We start from the raw sequence: 19,360 nt of genomic DNA on the forward strand, positions 1-19,360 counted from the left end.
ATGAAAGGATTTTTTAATGTGTTTCAGAATTTGGCCCTATAGCTATTCATTTCTTATTCTAAGGTGGTTTTAATTTTTTAATTTATGACAGTCACACATATAGTGTGACCTCCAGGTTGAACTCCTCCCAGCCTGAATTTTCTCTGTAAGCTGTTATGGGTATTTAAAACTGAGTGTGGAGTCCTTTCTATGATATTCCTCATCAAGCATCTAACTCAAGACACAACCAGGTAGAAACAAAACAACAGTCACACTAACTAGGAAGGGAAACACAACTTGTTTTCCTGAGATGATTATAGGAAAAAGCTTGATCCAACTAGAAGACAGGGGCTACTGCTAACACTATCACCAAACACAGAAATGGGTATGTTTATGTATACCTAACACACAGAGTCAACTAATTACAAAGAAAGTTAAAAACAAGACAGAACAAACATCCCCTACTCACCCACACTTCCCTCACCCCTTACCCCAGCATGGCAGTAGGTTTTTCTTTTAGGAAATCTATATGAAGGAATCTATATGAAGAACTCTTATCCGGGGTAATGGCTATCTCTGTCTTTTAACAAAGGATTCAAGGGGCAATTTAAATTATACAGTTTATGCTTCCATATGACAGCATGTATCTTCATGAATGAAACCACAAGGACAATTAGACATGATTTTTAAAAAAGGAACAGGGGCCTGACAATAGCAATAGTTGAAACAGAAATATATGGTCAGAATGTCAACGTACATGAAAGATAACAGACACCAAGGAACCTTGTGGCAAGTCATCGTGAGGCTCTAAATGGCTCCCAATCCAAAACTGTTTTTTATTTGGAAAGAAATTTAATGAGACTATAATGGCTTAATGGTTTTAAAGTCACAACAAGTTGATATGGCAAGTTGACATTAAATATAGATGCTCCTTGACTTATGATGGGGCTATGTCCCAATCAACCCATCCTAAGTTGAAAACATTGTAAGCTAGAAATCCATTAGATATACCTGACCTACCAAACATCACAGTTTAGCCTAGCCTACCTTAATGTAAGGACACTTACATTAGCCTATAGCTGGGTAAAGCCATCTAACACAAAGCCTATTTTATAAGGTGTTGAAGATCTCATGGAATTTATTCAATACTGTACTGAAAGTGAAAGGCTGTATGGGTGCAGTGTCTATTGAATACAAATTGCTTTTGCACCGTCTTAAAGTAAAAAAATTGTTAAGTTGAACCATCATAAATCAGGGACTGTTTGTATTCCTTTCAGTACTTTAGAGACTACAAAAATTTCTCCCTAGATAAGCCCATGCCTAGACGTGTGCCTTCATGTGTAACTCACCAGGTCTGCTCCGTGTAGGGTAAGCAGGAAGCAGAAAACACTCTGTGCTCCCACCCATGAGGGGTATGATTTGGGGTGGGCAAAGCGAGTCAGATTTGGCTCATAATTCTTCCCCTTGACGGGTCTCCACGATTAAGCTTGAACATGTTTCAAGGAAGTCAGGTGACTCAGAACAGAACGCCAGCCTGCCTCTCTAACAAGGGGAACGATTTGATTATCCTGGTTATGGAAGATAAAGGATAACACTGGAACACTTCCTTTCAAAGAAATCAGAAATCAACTATGACTTCTCGAGTTTAAAAATGTTTTTCTATTGCATGTGTACATTTTTCTTGTAATGAAACTCTGACCTGGGGAATGGGTTTCAGTTATTGCATTTGACTGGGAGAAAAGAAATAGATGACTGTGGACTTCTTCTTCTTTTTTTTTTTTTTTTTTAAGCTCAGGCTTTATGTTACTGTCACCGAATTTGGCTGTTGCAGCTTTTAAGGCTAATGGTGGCTGTAATGTACCAAACAGTGCAAGAGAGAAGAGGAGTGGAAATTAATTTAGCTATCCATTTGTCAAGATTCAGTCTGGAAGATTTTTTAGGAACTAATCTAAATCTAGGGGATAGCCTGGACCTTTAAAATGGGACACAGAATCATTCAGCTGCATAACCTTTAATCTGTTTGGAGAAAGGAGCAAATGTTAAATTCTACAAGTGTACTTTCTGGGCAAGACAAATATATATAAGACTGCTTGTTAAGACACAGTAAGCCTAGAAGATCACGTCCATTAAGGCAACGAATGCTACAATGTTGTGTTATTAGCAATTTTAGTTTAACTACTCTTGGGTGTGCCAGTAAGAATCTGGGCATTCATTACCACAAATGTATTTTGTGTGCAGAGAGGATTCAACTGCTAACATCAACAGGCTAAAGTGCATCTATGAGATCATCTTACATTACCTTGAGCTGAGAGGCTAGTAGCAGAGAGACAGAAGCAAAGACAAGTTCCTGTTAGAGGTATCTTTGATGTGGACAGAAATAGAGTATTGTTTATTTTTTAAATTTCCTCTTAAATGGAGTCTCTGCAGTTGGAACTGTGATAACAGTGAGTTGTAGCTGTTTGAGGACATAAGATTAGTTTTAGTCTTGAGTGAAGGATTAAGAGCTGTGAACTGAAGCGACTGCTGAGTTGCTGAGATTGATTGTGAGGGGGGAGGAGTTCAGAGACTGTTAAGGTCTTAAAAAAAGTATAAGCTAGTGAGAAGGCCAGCTGCAAATGAAAAGTGTTGTCCCATATTAAAGAGAAATGTGGTATTTATATACCGCATGAATAAGGTCTTGACTGCCTTAAAATGTAAACCTGGATAGCCACCTAGCTGGAACCTTCTAGAATGAGTGGTAATAAATGCTGGCTCATACCCAGGTAACTTCTGCAAAGATAAAACAGACTGCTGATATGTTTTCTTAAAAGGTTAACATATGTAGGGCAATGAAGAATTAGGTGATATAATTTACCCTAAGATCTAAAGGGCCCTTCACAAGAGTAAGCGTTTAACTTGGCTTACAAACTGAGTAACAGGTAAGAAATCCGAAAAGGTAAAAACCTAGTTCTTCGTATGAAAAGTTGATAGCACATTACTCTGGAAATCAGAGTTAGGAAGAAGCATCTTTGGTATGTTTATGAATGGTATAAAAAATGGAAGGAATCAATTCACTAGGCCAACAAACAGAGTTTACTTAAGTTTACAGAAGAAAGTAACAAAGAACAAAAACAGAAACACACAGACAAGAATCTAGGAAGCAGTCTGTTTAGAGAGCTGAGTTTAGAGTGAGACATGAAAACCAACTGATGGATTTTCAGATGATTTTAAATTGAGTGCTGGCACTGATGGTTTTATAACCAATGTTGAGAAGCATTGGCTTCCTTAAGGGTTCTCTTTGTTCCACTGTAATGAGTAGAAAAGTGAAGAAAACTGAGATTAGGCAATCTATTGTTATATTCTATCAGCTGACAAGGCCTCTTCTCTCTTTCATTGAACACCTGGAATTTCCATCATGTCTATCTTACTGACTCCCACGAAAACTGGAAATACCTCTAGCATGTCGATGTAGAGGATAGCAGTGATATCTAGGGTGCTACAAAGGAGCTGACCATGAGGCGTGAGCAGTCAAATATTCACAAAGAAGTCCAGCAACAAGGCTGTGTACCAGGGCACACTGTTCAGATGCCTTGCAGTCTCACCAGATAAAATGCAGTGGAAAAGTTACTCTTTCAAGAGATATTTTTCTCACAGAATAATTACTTCCACATGTTTTTTGTGGTTAGTCCCTGTACACACAGGTTGGGAAGGCCTTATCTAAGGAAATCCTTCACGTCAAGTGGACATAGTGTGGCTGGAAGCTTTCCTACTTAGGTAGCAGAAGAAACCCCACGGCTCCCAGACAAGCCACATCAAGCAGTATGAGAGAGCCACTGGATGCCAGGAAGGGTTGGATGGCAATGCCACCTCCCTCAGTGACAGAAACAAGAGACAGTAAAACTCATGCTGAATAAGAGTTTCAGACAGTCCAAAAAGATAAAGCCGCAGAGTGAGAACCACAGTGGCTGTCTCTTCCACTCCTCCAATATGTGACCGAGGGCAGGGAGGGGCACACGAGTGCTCAGCATGGAAAAGACAGTGACTCCCTCTGATCTCTTGTGACTACCTAGGCAACACAAACAGGTAGTAACACTGTCAGCGGGTACTCTCTGGAGCAGGAAGGATGACTATGCATTTAGTAGCATGGCCCAAATAGGCATGTTGAAGGTAGTGTGTATAGTTTCCCTTACGTGGACTGAGATGAAACTAAGACAGAGACAAGACTGAAAGCCACAATACTTACCATTTCATCAACCGTGGCTAAGCAGAAGCTATCGGCGTGTTCTCTAGCAGCCAGCTGCCATTTTCCCTAGCATTTTGCTTTGAATAGTGATGCTTACAAAAGAATTCTCTTATGCATAAGCTGCAAAATATCTGACGTACTGTTAAATGCTTGGATGTTTCTGAGGTCCTTAAGATTCAACTTAAGAACATAGCATCTAATGTCGTTGGAGTTCCAAAATAAAGGAACAATTAAATTCCAAGGATTTAAAGGGAACTTTTAGGCTTCTTTTTATACATACCAGAAAGACAATATACATTCAGGACATTTTCAATGGTAATGAAGGTACCATACCTGCGATGATGGTAAGGATGGTGGTGGTGGTGGTGGTGGTGGTGGTGGTGGTTGTTGTGGGAGGAGGGATAGTTGTGGGGGGATCTGGATAGAAAAAAAAAGGAAAATCAAACCCACAATGCTGAACACAACAATGACCAGTAATGACAAAACAAAAGCATGAGGACATTGAGATGTTTGTTTGATGGCTTCTCCCTTTAAAACCAAAAGTTCTTTCCCTGCAAGATCTGTGTCTTGTAATTATATCCCAAAGCCTTAGCTAGAAGAGCTGAGAACAGAAGAAAAGAGAATTTTCATTAATGAAGTGAATTAGGGATGAGGAGATGTGAAGAGAGGGGAGGAAAAATCAAAACATATGACACTCCTCTTCCCTACCAGATTTCAAAGGTGAGGTTAAATCAACTCAGTACCAAGAGGGCACAATGGTTGTCATTTCCTTTCAGCTTTTACAGACGGAAGGAAGGAGGAGGAGGTGGTGCTGCTCTATTAGAGGGCTCGTATCAGCCAAGGATAGGTGTGCCCCTGCACACTTGCTCTCTGTGACTGTTAACTTCATTATTCTCTATCAATACATCCCAGCAGGAAGTAAAACTACTTCTATACTCATAATAAATACAAAGAAGAGAGAATGTCACCACTAAATATCAAGTTCCAGGCATGTGAGATTTTACTGAGATTTTATTTTAAAAGTCAATAAATTTTACAACTTATAAATATTAATAAGTTGCCTTTGCTCATGTTAAAAGCCTGACCTAAGTGGACTACAGTGATAAAACTGAAAGAACGCTTTCCATCTTGTAAACAAGAGAACTAAATATAAATGAGACTCGACCTTCAAAGCTAGGCACCTGATAGGGAACCCTCTGTCAGATATTTGATATACTGTATATTCTTCTATCATCTCAAAAATTATTTGGAGACAAGGGAAGGGCAAATATGAAAGAGAGAAAAAAAATCTAAGCCCAAATGATCAAACCGAATGTGTTAAATTGTCAGCAAGACTTTGAACTAAGCAATCATTCTGCTATAATAGAGCATAAGACGATTTGAAAGCTTTTGATTTTAAATTTTATCTAAAGCACGTCAACTTTTTCTCCCTGATACATCTGGTGTCCTTTTATCTTCAAGTGAGCTCTCAGATTGTCTAATTAATACATCAAAACTTTAATTATATACTGTACCTTTACTGGGTTTGCTGCAAGTTCCCAAAAGTTTATAAAAACATTATTTTGGTGCTTGGTTGCAACGTCTACTTAAAATGATTCCCATCATCGATCAACAATCTAAGGTTTTAATTTTCCTCACAAACTGCTTCTCTCATACAAATATACTTGGACGAAATCAGCAGGCAAGAAGCAACTGTTCTGTTTTATGGGAGGCTCTGTTCCTTTAAGCTGAGGATACAAGCAGTTTACACTTTGTTTAAAGCAGTCTCACATGAGTCCAAAAAAGGATGTCATTTAAAAAAAATCTCATTCTCCTCCAAGAAGCAGAAATGATTAAGTTAGTAATTTTAAACTATCTTTTTAAAAGAAAGGTAGAATGAGAAATGTAGTGATTCAGGCCATATGTTCAGTCTTGCTCCCTCACACTTTTCACGGAAGTCACAGGTGGGGAAGTATTTTGTGACCTGGAAACTCATTTGGATGCACCTACACACCTGTTGCAGATGCCAGTACAGATACAAATGAACCAAGTGCAGTGACCCCTGAGCCCAGCAGTAAAGACATCCTGCTCCCTCCACTACACAACTAAACTACATCCAGAGAGGTGCCTGCTGCCCAGCACGGGGTCAGTTAACGTGATTTTTCTGTTTTGCTTGAATTACTGAATCTACCACTGAAAAGGAACATTTGCTCCTGAGAGATTTCTCCTGTACCTATTCTAAAAGTAGACATAAAGTGTATGATGTCCACAATACAGTAAGAGTAGACCTGAAGGTGATTTGAAAATAATATTATGAACCAAGGGGTGGACCAGACTAATGAAGGCACAGACTTCAGAGAAAGGTCATCAGTCCCTCCCATTTTGTGCAAATCACACACTTTCAATTATCTTCATCATGACTGGGGCAACTGTTGTCCTTCACATCTGGCTAAAGTGACCTGAAAGAATTAGATTCCCTTATCAGGTATAATAACAGTGCTTAGATCATTTCTAGCAATAAGAGCAATGTGAGGCCACTATTTAAGAAAGTACAGAGTTGGAGTTAATGAGCTGTGTTTGACATATAGTAGCTACAAGAATAAAATCAATGGGGGCTCAGGCACTAACCACCTAGATTTTTCTTGTGTAGAGGTTGCTTCCAGAGAATTAAACTTTATAGAGGCATATCAACTTTTAGTTCATAAAATACTTCCAAAATTACTGTAGTAATACAACAAATCGGCTTTGGAAAGAAAATCTACCCAACACCTTCCCAAATTGCTAGTTTTATTAATAGACTAGTAATACCTTAGGCTAATATTCTAATCTGTCATCCCAAGCATTGTTACTAGCACTGATTGGGGAGGTAGGTATATATTACAGATCTATCAAATCCCTACACAAGGATAGGTGTACCATCTTGGATTAGGGAGGCATGTGTATGCAGCTATGTCTGCCTTAAACAGGTAGATCCCTCTATTTCTTGGTTTTCAAATAATGCACTCTGGCCCCGACAGTTAATTCTAAGAAGATCATCTCACATTGAAGGGGATTGTCCTATTGGAAAGCAGTGAGAATAAGAGAATTTGTAAAAAAAGACAAACTTTGTTGTGGACTTTAGAGTCAAAGTATTGTGGTTCTAAAACACATGTAGAAACCTGGTGAAGCTGGGCAAAACTGTGTGACCTTTCTGAGCTTCAGTTTATCATCTGTAAAATGGGATGATGACAATGCCTGCCTCCTGGTGTTATCACTGAGATTAAATGAGACCATGCATGTAAAATTGTTACCATAGGGCATGGAATAAAGTGAGCACTACACATCAATGCTAACTATAAACTACTATCCAAAATTATTCAAGTATATCTGTCCATCAAACTCACAAAATGTTTCTTCTCTTGAAATATAGGGACTGTAAGTACAATAAATCGAAACTCTTTTTCCAGATAACTTAGTGTTCTGAATCAAGAAAGCACATAACTGACAAATGGAAATTTGTCACTGCTTTTTATAATCTGCAGTTTGTAAAGAGCTGGACTGAACGCCAGTAAACCTGGGCAACAGCAATCTGGGGACTCCCATGAGGCACAGGCCCTTGTGTGAAGAGAGCACATGCAGAAAAAGGGAGGAATGTACTTTCCACCCCCCGCCGAGCAGTCTGTGGAAAGAGGTGGCTCTGCATATCGCCAGCTGAAAACGGGGCATGCTGCGCCCCCATCTCACCTATGTAGAAAAACTGTTCACTTCTTGTGGATTTCCTTAACTACTGGGAGAATTAATGTTATTATGTGTGAACCACAGACAACATTGGTAGTGCGCAAAGAGAAAACATACTTCAGAAATCTACAAATAAGGTGATTAGATGTGATCTTTTAATTTTGCATTATGCTAGGAAAAAAATCTCAGGTATAGGCTAAGGATTATATTTTAATATCCATGCAGATACGGTATAAAGCATGCTTCTGTTTGATTAAAAAGACTGCCACTCCTATTTTCTTCATAAGGAAAGTACCCTGATTCTAAGACATTATGATGTGGATATTTCATAGGTATAATTTATATGTGTCTATACATTTATTCATATAAACTTATACTTGGATTATTTACAGTGCTAACATGAAGAAAAATGCCCTCTTCACACACACACATATTAAAATATTTATAACACATTGAAATGTCAATGCCTCTGGTTACTCATTCTTTGTCATGTCAGTTCATGGCTATTTCTTGGCATATGAGATTTCAATTGAACAGAAGAGACTGAATTTGATATTATAAAACTAGACAGGAGGTGCACACCTCAACTAAATAGAAAATATTCCCCATACGTAAAATCAACAGTAAGTTATAAACAGGAAATAAGTTTAAGATGCCTGGAACGTAGTAGATGCTCAATAAATATGCGTTGACTAGAGAATAAAATTTGTGATGTTTTAACAATCCTGTAAAATGATATAAACAAAACAGACACATTTTTTAAAAAAGCCTTTGTTCTGAAGCGGTAGCTACAGGTGGTTTATGTAGCTACAAAGGACCTTGTATTTGTTCTGAGTATTTACTGGCTTGCAACATCTTTTGGAATTTAATAGCTTCATGCTGAAAATAGAATAGTTCTGCTCATCAAAGCAGGAGAAAGGCTAGCCCAGGTATCATAGGAAAATACCACTGGGAATAAACTTTCTGAGCTGAAAAGCCACTAATTGGTGAGGCTGAATGTTTCAGTCATTACTTCTAACATAATCTCCATGGCTTGTGCCTGAGGACACAGCTTTCCTTCTCAGCATGACCAAAGACTGTGATCTAGCCGAAACCCCCACGATTAGAGGGAGAGAAGAAAAGTCACTATCTTAGGTGGAGACACTAGGGTCCACCTCAGGCCAGACTTCAAGTTCTAGAAGGAAACCACTGGTTTTTGATTTTCAACTTGACCAAAAGCTTTGGGAGTAAATCACAAGCAGCAGCTCCATGTGACTGACTCTAGCAGAAGAGCATTTTATCTTTTCACGTACCGTATACATACAGCATATAATCCGAGTGAGCTTTCCCCACTATGTTTGAAGCTTCACAGCGGTATGTACCATTATCTGTTTTGTTTAGGTTATTGATGAACAGGTTGGGCCCAGACAGTACGGCATGCTGAGGCATTTCATCATCGACTCTCACCCAAGTTACCATCACAGGCCTGCAGGGGGAAAGAGGATGAAGACAAGTCACATTATCATTTCCCATTAAGATGTCTGCATCAAACTTCTCATCAATGCATTAAATGAATCACATGCAGGGTGACACAATTATTGAGGACCTACTGGAGATATTTTAAGTTCACAGAATTACAACTGTGAAGTCTCCAAAAATCTGTTTGGTATACAATTTTTTGTTTTTTAAACAGAATCAGGTGTTGAAAAACTTTGAACAGACCACAAGCAGAAGTCTCATTATTTCCAATTCATCTTTGACAAATCAGCAAATAAACCAGTGTGCCCTATTTTTATGCCCTGCTGTGTGGTTTCACACCAATTCAGGCAGGACAGAGCTCACCCATTGTTAACATCTCATTAATTAGGAAAGAAGTCAAGTTCTTGGCTAGTGATATGTAATTAATCTGATAGTTACTAACACACAAGACTTGTTTAGAAGCCTCTTGTGATATTTAAATGGATTTTGAGTTTCACCAAAAGGAATGGACTTTTATAACTGAATAGTGCTTTTCTTAGGCCTCTGTTTGAAAAACCACCTTTAATTCTGGAAAGATGTAATCATTTCCTCTTCCCCTTAACCCCTCCCCATAACCTGCCTCCCCCTACCCAGAATGCCACCCCTGTCTCTGAGGCCATGGTCCACCATGTCTATCTGCTCCTTGGCAAATTGCCTTCTTTACCGGCTCTCCAAGGCCTGCATATTGCAAGAACTTTCCCTGTGTGTGCACCTGCAGTCCCCCAAGCTTGTGGGTAGGGCTCTCAGGCTAATGACCACGGAATGCATTCCACATGAATCTCTTAGGGCCTAGGGCATTTGCTCATCAGAGACAAGTCTGTTTTAGTGATTTAAAGTGCCACATTTGTATCCATCAGGAAAAAGCAAATTTCACAAGATTTGCCAAAGCTAAAAATGCATACACACCAACTATCTTTTGAAAACTTCCATTCTTCGAGGTATCTCCCACAACCTCCTATGAAATTGAGGCCACATTTAGAATTGTGCCTGAAAACTTTCATTTTGAAGGAAAGACAACAGAGATCCCAGCACAGAAGTGACTTCCTTCCAGTTCCTACAGCTGCCTCTAGGAGCAGCGACACGACAGGAGACCCATGCTTAATGATGAACGGATCCTCAAGTTAGCCCTGTCAAGTAGCATTCCAATTTTCAAATGGGATGTGAAGTTACAATTTTTCTTTAATTACACATGGGTTTGTCATCACAACCCAGTAAATTATTTAAAAATTAGTACTGCATATGTCCTCCTTGTAGGCAATGGCAAATGGGCCTGCCTGGCAATCAGACCTAATGTCCTGCTGCTTGACAGCTGAAACAATCAGTAGGGGTAAGTGCTGAGAATATTCACAACATTTAATGGCAAGTTAAATTACCATTTTTATTGTATGCAATTTCTTGAGAAAATAAATAGGTAATATGCTAGAAGGGATAGCAGTAGAGTAATGTGAGCTTGCTCACACAACCAGATACCAGTTCCTATTTGAAAGGAACAAACAAATCCCCTCTCTGGCATAAATGTCCTGAAGGAAACATGTAATTTACTGTCCCCGTGGCACATTCAATTGGTCACAGTACCTTCTTCAGGGGAAAAATACAAAAACAAAGTATAGGTTAGCAAGCCATATACTGTAACTGTGGTTCATGTGGCCGAGCAAAGGTATTGCAAGTGGCAAGAGGCCTCTGAGAATTTTTTTTTCTTTCTCCATTGGGTTATTTTGGAAGAAAGCTGCTAATTAGGGCATAATTCAAACTGTTTACAAAAAGAAAGATCTGAATCTTTGGCAGTGCTCAAAAGAGAAAAGATCACTCTGCTGAAGCTTGAAGCATTCAAAAGCAAATAACTTGGGAACACCACAGGAAAAGTGAAACAGAACCAAGACCACTTTCCACCTTCTAAAGGTCATTTAAAACTCCACATGGTTAGCACAGAGGGAAGGAAATTCTAGCCCACAGAAAGGTAAGTACAAAGAGAGAGAGGGCTGAAATGAGAAGAGAGAACCAACAGCAGCCAGAGCCCCCTTTGGCTTTCTGGTCTCTTGTCATAGATCATTCCTTAGTTAAATTCGGGAGGCTTCTTTCCAGAGATTTCTGGGGAAGCTTTGTTAAGATGCTCTGATTTCTTTATATGAAAACTGTGATGATTCTGGCTAGCAAAACTCTTTGAGGGAAAAAAAAAAATCATACCACAGGGACAGCAGAGGGAGCTCAATGCTGGTTTTTGTTGGGTGCCACTGAAGTGTGAGTGCCCTTAATCCCAACATTGACCTATTACTCCATTTCATGAATCCACAACTTGATTTTTCCCCCTAAGAAACAGTTAAAAACAATCTTTACTAGAAATACAAAAGAAGTGTCCCCCACCCATTAAGTAAATTTAATAATGGTTAAAGTGGTACCGCTGTGTAGCTTTTTTGCTGTATGAGTGATGCTATATGCAGTTCCTCTAATTCATTTTGGATCATTTCTCAGGGCAACTGAAGTGGCTCCTTTATACTTTCAATAAGACAAGCGTCTTCGTTGTTTCTTCTTTTTGTCTTATGAAGTGGCATATATATCCTCCTTAAGAAAAGTTCCTGAGCTTTTCCTTAGTAACAAAAATATTTCTGGGAGCCAAGTATGACACTTTTCTTTGAGGGAAGAAGATGCAAATTAAAGGTAGGGCAAATTCATTTGCCTACAGCTAGCCCTAAACACAGCAGCTCAATGTAAGTCTTAAAACCTAACCTAATGTCTAAGCTGCTAGCTTCCTAGCAGCTTAGACATTAACACAAAAGGTGGCAGATGTATCATTAGATTGTGGGCACACCAAGAATTTATTAGGATTATTTCTGTGTGTGTGTGAGAAAATAGTCCTGACAATCATGTTGATGATAATAAAATAGAATTAGCTGAGATTTCAATCTTAGCTGGCATTTAATTTTTCTCCCAGTCTTGACCATTAAGAACTACGGATATTTATTTCCCCTCACACTGAATATTCTTTAGTTCCTGAAAAACCATCCATCCCTTGCAGCAGGAGACAGGTGACAGGCCAAGGAGTGGTGAACGCACATGTCTGTGTTGTGACATTTACTGCTCATGACCCTCTGCCAACCTTGGCCTTCAGAACTTACTGGGGCTTCCCGATGGCTTCACATGTTAACTCAAGCGCGTCCCCTTCTCGGGTTAGGCCTTGTAGAGGATAAGTCATCTGAATATGCACTTGAGGCTTATCTGTGTGACAACAACACAAAGTATAATGTTTAGCAAATGGTATCATCAGGCAAAATCAGACTCACACACTGCCTCGAAGCCCACAGTACCAGCACTTACTCTCTCGCATCCGATGCCTTCAGTAACACCCTTCTAATTAGTTAGTAATCCTGGCATTTGCTCAAATTAAATTGACTAATAACTCTAAGGAGTGAACCGCAAATAGATAAGAGATTCATAAGCCAACTGCACCACATCAAACATTTCCTGTGAAATACATTTTGTTACACTGAAGTTTATCTCCAAACTCACTCAAGCTAAAGGAAACTCATTTGCCTTCATGCTAAGGTGAAGCCATAGATATCTGTGGTGCTCAGAACTGATACACTTTATCATATATCATATATTACTATGTGACAATGTGTTGTGACACTGCACATTAATAAGTTTGTCTCTTCTATGTTCTTGTTTTCAAATGGAGAAGGCAGAACGTCTGAATTCTATTCAAATGGCTTTAAGACCAAAGAACTGGGAAGTTTTGGGAGCCCCCCCACCCAACAGTGAAAACTCTCTGACATCGCAGTGTAAACATTAAAAAGATACTGACATTTACTCAGGATCTACACTCCTAGGAACCATCATTGGTGGTAGAATAAGCCCAGTTTTAGGGATGAGAACTCTGGTACCCACAGACCGAAGGAGCTCATCCAAGATGAGCTAGCCCCATGAGTCTATGTTGGGATAGATTTCCGATTCACAACTGCATTTCCAATGGCAATCCATAATTAAAGCCAAGTATAGTTTCCTAATGCAGTGAGGTACTAAGGAATGAGATTTAAGTATTCTTATTTCCACCAGCTACTTAAAACTGTATGTTTGTCAGCATGGGAATATGGTTACGAGACATAAATGATGGGAGGTTCAGGGAATAGGGAGGAAAGCTACAGAAGCTGGAATTAACATAGATACATATACAAATACATTTATAAATAAAACCAGAATGGAATTAGGAGATTGTTTTTTTCTGTGCTGAACTGACAAGCTATTAATCCCTAAATCAGTTTTCTCATTGAATTCTGTGGCTCAGTAAATGCATATTTTTGGAAATTTACCCAAGAGTAATAAATGTGAGAGGGCAAGACATCAGTTGGCTGAAAGGTCAAAACAATTACCATAGTTTTACTTTCTCAGACAATCATATCACCTAAACAATAGCCCCTTGGCCTTTTACAAGCTGTGGTTAGCTCATTAACATTCATCCTATGGAATAAGGGAGAAGATAGAAATATTATGGCAAGGCTCAACCAATCTCACCCTGTACACAGTTACACAAGCTGCACAAGGATGTCCTCACTAGGCATGGCTGCTTTCTAGATACATTCTTACAGTCTTTTTCCTATCACAAATCTTTCTCTCATGCCTCTAAAAATTACATGGCATTCAAAACCTTTTAAAAGTGTCTCCTTGTTCACCCACCAGTGTGCACTGCATACTGTGAATTGGTAGTGCTTTCTGAGAAGCTAAGTCTCTTGCCAGAGAACTTAATGTTAACAAGCCCAGAAGCTCCAGCTGACCCTTGCAAGTTACACAGTTCTATTCTTGGACATGTTGGCAAAGAAAATGTTTAAGAGCAAAATGGTGTCAAGGTTTCCAGATACTGATAACTGGGTTGGGAAGGTAGTCATTAAAGAAAAGCAGAAGTACTTGTACAGAATAAACAGAATAACCTTGAACTAGCACTGGCTGGTTCAAGAGCTCCTGGGCACCCCTTTTTAGAGATAGAGGCCACATACAGGCTAACTACAATTGCTGGGCATCAGATCTAAGTTTATTGTCTGTGATCGTGTAACACACACACAGACACACAGATACACACACACACACACACACACACACAGAGCTAGTTGGTGAAGTTTATTTTTTAAAAAAGATACCAAAAAAAAAAAATGGAAGAAGGTTATGACACTGGACACACAAAAAACAAAAGACCTGCTACCTAACAGTTCATACCCTGAAACAGCAGCACTTACTAGAGTTCCTAGTTAGGGGACCTCTGTCATTCTTACCCGTGAGCCATTCTGCGTGAGGCTAAATTTAAAGCCCAAAATTTGGGCTGAAATGTAACATTTGCTTATAAGTTAATCTCTGATCTACGGAAGGGCTACATTTTTTATGCCCTGCTGACTTTGGCCATTAATTAAGAAGAAGCAGAATGCTTGCTGGCCTGTGTGGAAGGATTTTGTTTCTTCTTCATTTTTCCTTCATGTAATTTATAAGCAAACAGAGCGGGCATATTTTTCAGCACAGTGCACTAAGGATTTTACATGCTCAACTTCCATCAATAATAAAGACAGTGCTGAAAAACTTAATCCACTCCACTTCTTCAATACCTGAGTTTTAGTTAAATGCTTTTTTATGTTCCTAATGAGCTGTTGATCAGTTGTCAATTATTCACATAAGTTAGGAAGAACAAGCTAAGGATTTGCTATACCTGAAATTTATTTTAAAAGCCATGTACTAAATCATAGAAAATACATCTTCAGTTTTGATAACTGATTTTCCCAATTTACTCTTTAAGTTCTGGAGAAACATCTACTATCTACTTACGGCTACAGCTGCCACAGTTACCGTAATAGCTGGCTGAAAAGGTAAGCATTAGTCTTGCTTGCATTATACAGAAAAATGTTCCCCTCTGTTGACACATGCAGTATTTATAGGCATATTATCTGACCACGGGCAGATGAGCTATCCTCTCGTCCAGTCTAGGAATCAAATATTATAGAAGGTCTATGTGTCGAGATCTATCCCTGGGTGATGGAAACTTAAAAACAAATTCTGTTCCCTTCCTTTGTCCTGAAAGAGAAACTTAAGCATTCTCAACAGGTGGAACAGAAACCCTGGGATTCCACTGGCACCTCTAGAACTAAGGGACATTAAATGTTCCATTGAAGATCCTGACTACAATATGAATATGTCAAAATACTGAACAATCCAGATGGCTGATTGAATAGCCCAGAGCTCATCATTTATATTTTAATTATGTGCATAAATCAAATGCTATAACCCACCAAATCTTTTCTGAAACAGAACCAGCCTACAAGATTTATTTTTAAGTAATGAGGTAAAGCCTAGTACATTTTCTGGGGGATCATTTTACGCCTCGGTTGGTGTTGTAAGGCACAAGGCCAAAAGCCAGATGATACTTTCTACCCAAGTGCAATAACTGCCCAGAAATGTATCACTCAGAATGGCTTAACGTCATTATAAAATGGAACTGCTATATAAAAATAAGAAAAATAGTTAGGTCTGTACACTTAAAGAACATTACAGTTATAGACATGGCATCACCAACAGCTAATCAATTAGGTCGAGGGATCTGAAGTTTTCATTATACACTGTAAATTTTTTTTAAACCCCATAAAAGACATTTAGCAAGACTGCTATAGCAGACAAAATTTGTTCATTAGTCAAAGTTGCACAGAGGGTTAACTACCAGGAGGCCTTAGGTCACACTACAGTAGCAACCAATTAAAAAAATAATATTAGAAAGACATTCTGATTTGATGAGACTTTCTTTAAATGTACTTTGCTCTCTATAAAGGGAAAAAATATATAAAAGGAAACTCTTAAAGAGGTTAGAATGGCTTGCTGGCAGATTACAATTGATTTCATGCCAGTCTGACCTTGCACCACATTCTGTGATCTTTTCAGAAGATGAAACTCAAGATTCTGTAACCTGTAATTCAGTTTCCTATGTAAATGAAAAGGCACAGTCTCCTCTGCAGGTCCAAACACTAACAGGTCTTTGCATTCCTTTATTTAGAAAAAGGTACTTTGCAGTTTCCTCATGACTGGGATATCACCCTTCCTGGGTAGCAGAGAGGAGCAGAGCTGAGTCAATGGAAAAGGCATCCTGATATCCTAGCAGGAGACATGCCAGTGGGAGACCTATTATCCCTGGAGTTCCCACAACCTTCCCTCTCTTCCTGAGAATTTCTAAATCAGGAAATGCAGGTGTCATATTGTCTTTGATGAGCGCAATCCAACCAGGTCCAGGGGCTTGAGTGCAAATCTCTTTCTGCAATGCATTTGGGACATGGGCTCTTGTTCGTGTTTCTTACTTAGAATTCACCCAATATTCTCAAACACCAGGGATTATGGGATTTGATGCTTGTGGATCAAGTGCTAATTGTTTCAAGTCCTACCAGGGAGAACTCAAGGGCAGCATGGGCACAGATGATATCAGAATGTCTGGGTAGAGGGTCTGGGTCAGCCCCTGTGTATTCAAGTGAGGAAGCATTGACTGAAGAGTCTTTGTCGATCATGGAGGATTACTGCAGTTTGGAGTAGAATGACAATGCAAAGATTAACCTGAGATTTAGTGAGTGTTAGAAGCTGTTTGAGCTCAAAGCAAGAATCAGCCCCTACAATATGGCTGTCTAAATTGTTGGGAGAGGACAGCTTTGCAGCTAAAGGAGGGCAACGTCTAGCAATGCAAGGTGACTGGGATTGGTGAATGAACGGAGTCACACAGAGCTCTCAGAGGAGTTAAAGAGAACATCTTGCAAAAGATTTGCTTTCTATTGTCATAATACATTCATGAATAATTTTCACTGCCGTTTATTTTGTTTGTTTGCAAGGTGAAGCACCTCCTGCTGTTACATCTGTTGTATGAATCGTAGTACTGAAACTGGGCTTCTTGAAGAGGGCTGAACTATTGTGAGTGGGATGAGTCAAATCTGGCAGGAATGACGTAGGACCAAAGAACATGCCCCACATTACCACAGTAGAATGCAGTCTTCTCTTGCTGCAACTTGCAGGTAGGTTTGGGGGTATTAGAATTACTGTTTACCCAAAAGAATCAAATTTTATCCCACGGTGTTTGGCAGAAAGCTTTGTTCCCAGTGCTTTTTAAATGGGGGTACATACTCACAGAATACTTTGCAGTGTCTTAGAAGCAATTTTCAAAATTTGAAAGCAAACATTGGGCAAGAAAATCCCTATAGCAAGATTCTTGTACAATAATGTTCCCTCTGTAACAAGAGAGGGTTTTTTGTTTTATTCTGTTTCTTGAAGTCTTGGTAACTAGAACAGTGCCAGTAAAGACATAGCTGCTGGATGAATTAATGAAGGAATAAGTGAACAAGAGAGTGAAAAAATACTGGAGCATGGACTTCTCCTTCTATCTTTACTACTGATTACAAATAAAACAAAATGAGATCATGAGTTCCTCTTAGTTCTCATCACAAAATATAATTGTGCTTTTCTTTTGGAAGGTCAGTTTAGCTCCCCAAATCCACAGGTGTTCTGCTTTACCTACTTCCATTTCACTACACATTTCTTTAGCACTTCTGGTGTGTATCTAAGTGGTATCTTACAGGAAGTCATAAAGGATGTTGTTTGAGCATTCCTTTTAGATGCCAACTTCACAACCATTTAACCTTCCACAGAATAAAAAATTGACCTTGAGTTAAAAACCATTAAGTGAAGTATGTACATTAGAAGACTGGTTTCGCTATGTAAGTATTCGATGTCCACAGCCACATCTTTTACAAAACATTAAGGTCAGTGACATGTGAGGATGTGGTCCTTAGTAAAACAGGCCTCTTTCTTCAGGGTATGCATTCAGAAGGCAGGTATAAAGGCAAAGGCTTTCTCCTTAAGGGTCATTCCAGTCTTGCTCACAATGCATTTGCCCAACACTCACTCTTCGTATTTTGAATACTGGTTACTCAGCCTCTTGACCCTTTTGGTACTGCAGATTATATCACTAACAATCTATAGTCCTTATAATATCAGGAACTTGGAACCAACACCACTCTGTGTTAACACAAAGAAATAATAGGTTAAAAAATTAGCTTCAATCGAGGTTCTTCATTCCTCGATTATTTCTCATAAGGAATCATAAATACTAAAATAACTTCGCTGAAACTCAATTCACTGCTTTAAAAAAAAATTAAAGGGAGAGTGGGAGGAAGAGCATATTCTGTTAAAGAAAAAAAAAAAGAGAGACTAGAGATCAGAAAGAAACAGGCCAAATTTGAAAACGCCAGCTATTATGCTTTGAAGAATACAACCTGGGAACAGAATTGATGAGGGAGAGGATGTAATATAGAAGCTGCTCTTGGAAACCAGGTGTTATCCTCCACTCCAAATCGGAAAGATTTTCTGATTTCCAGATTTTCCTCTCTCCTTCACCGCAGGGCACTATCGATACCAGAGAAACATTTATTTTGGCACAGATAAAGAGCAGGTTTTGATCATCTCCTCAATGCCCAATTTTCCTCCAGTTGAGGGAATGAAAGAAAAAAAAATCTACCCTTCTCTGGACCTTGGATGAACAGGGCTATGGATTTCTAAAATACCTAGCTACATGCAGTCAATAAAACTCATTTTGAAAATGATGCCCACGTACACGATTAACTGTCAGATGATAATCAGAGCAGGCAAGGCATTCAAACACCTATTTCTAGAGTCTGTCTTTGTTTTCATTCTTCCTTTCAAAACTCATCTCTGAATTTTCTTTCTTTTTTTTGAAATATGTACAAACACAAAACCCTCACAAAATGAGAATTTTTGCCATACATTTTAAAGAGCGAGGCTATGATGGGTGAAAGCAAAAGCCACACAGCAGTAATTCAGGAGCTTCGTATTCACCCCAGTCCAGAGGAAGGCTTTCCTCCCTTGTGCAAAGCAATCTGAATTCCATACTGAGGGTCACAGCTTTTCTTTGAATTCCCAGCTCATGTCGCTATGTGTTGCCACCTTGATGTT

The 19,360-nt window shown here is 39.0% G+C and overlaps 1 protein-coding gene across 6 annotated transcripts in view; it reads right to left on the reverse strand.

Annotated features, from left to right (window-relative positions):
* CADM1 (cell adhesion molecule 1) overlaps positions 1-19,360 on the reverse strand; it is a 325,717-nt gene that overhangs the window by 31,316 nt on the left and 275,041 nt on the right. For 3 of the 6 annotated variants that reach the window (XM_012470467.2, XM_012470465.2, XM_012470464.2), the window contains exons 6-8: positions 12,508-12,607; positions 9,190-9,362; positions 4,535-4,618 (exon numbers count right to left, since the gene is read on the reverse strand). In XM_012470467.2, coding sequence (XP_012325890.1) covers positions 4,535-4,618; positions 9,190-9,362; positions 12,508-12,607 — 357 coding nt within the window. The remainder of the gene's footprint in view (positions 1-4,534; positions 4,619-9,189; positions 9,363-12,507; positions 12,608-19,360) is intronic. The other 3 variants (XM_012470469.2, XM_012470466.2, XM_012470468.2) reach the window with 1 other exon arrangement.

Source organism: Aotus nancymaae, unplaced genomic scaffold (assembly GCF_030222135.1).
Source record: "Aotus nancymaae isolate 86718 unplaced genomic scaffold, 86718_ANA_hifiasm-v0.15.2.pri h1tg000012l, whole genome shotgun sequence".
NCBI lineage: Eukaryota > Metazoa > Chordata > Mammalia > Primates > Aotidae > Aotus > Aotus nancymaae.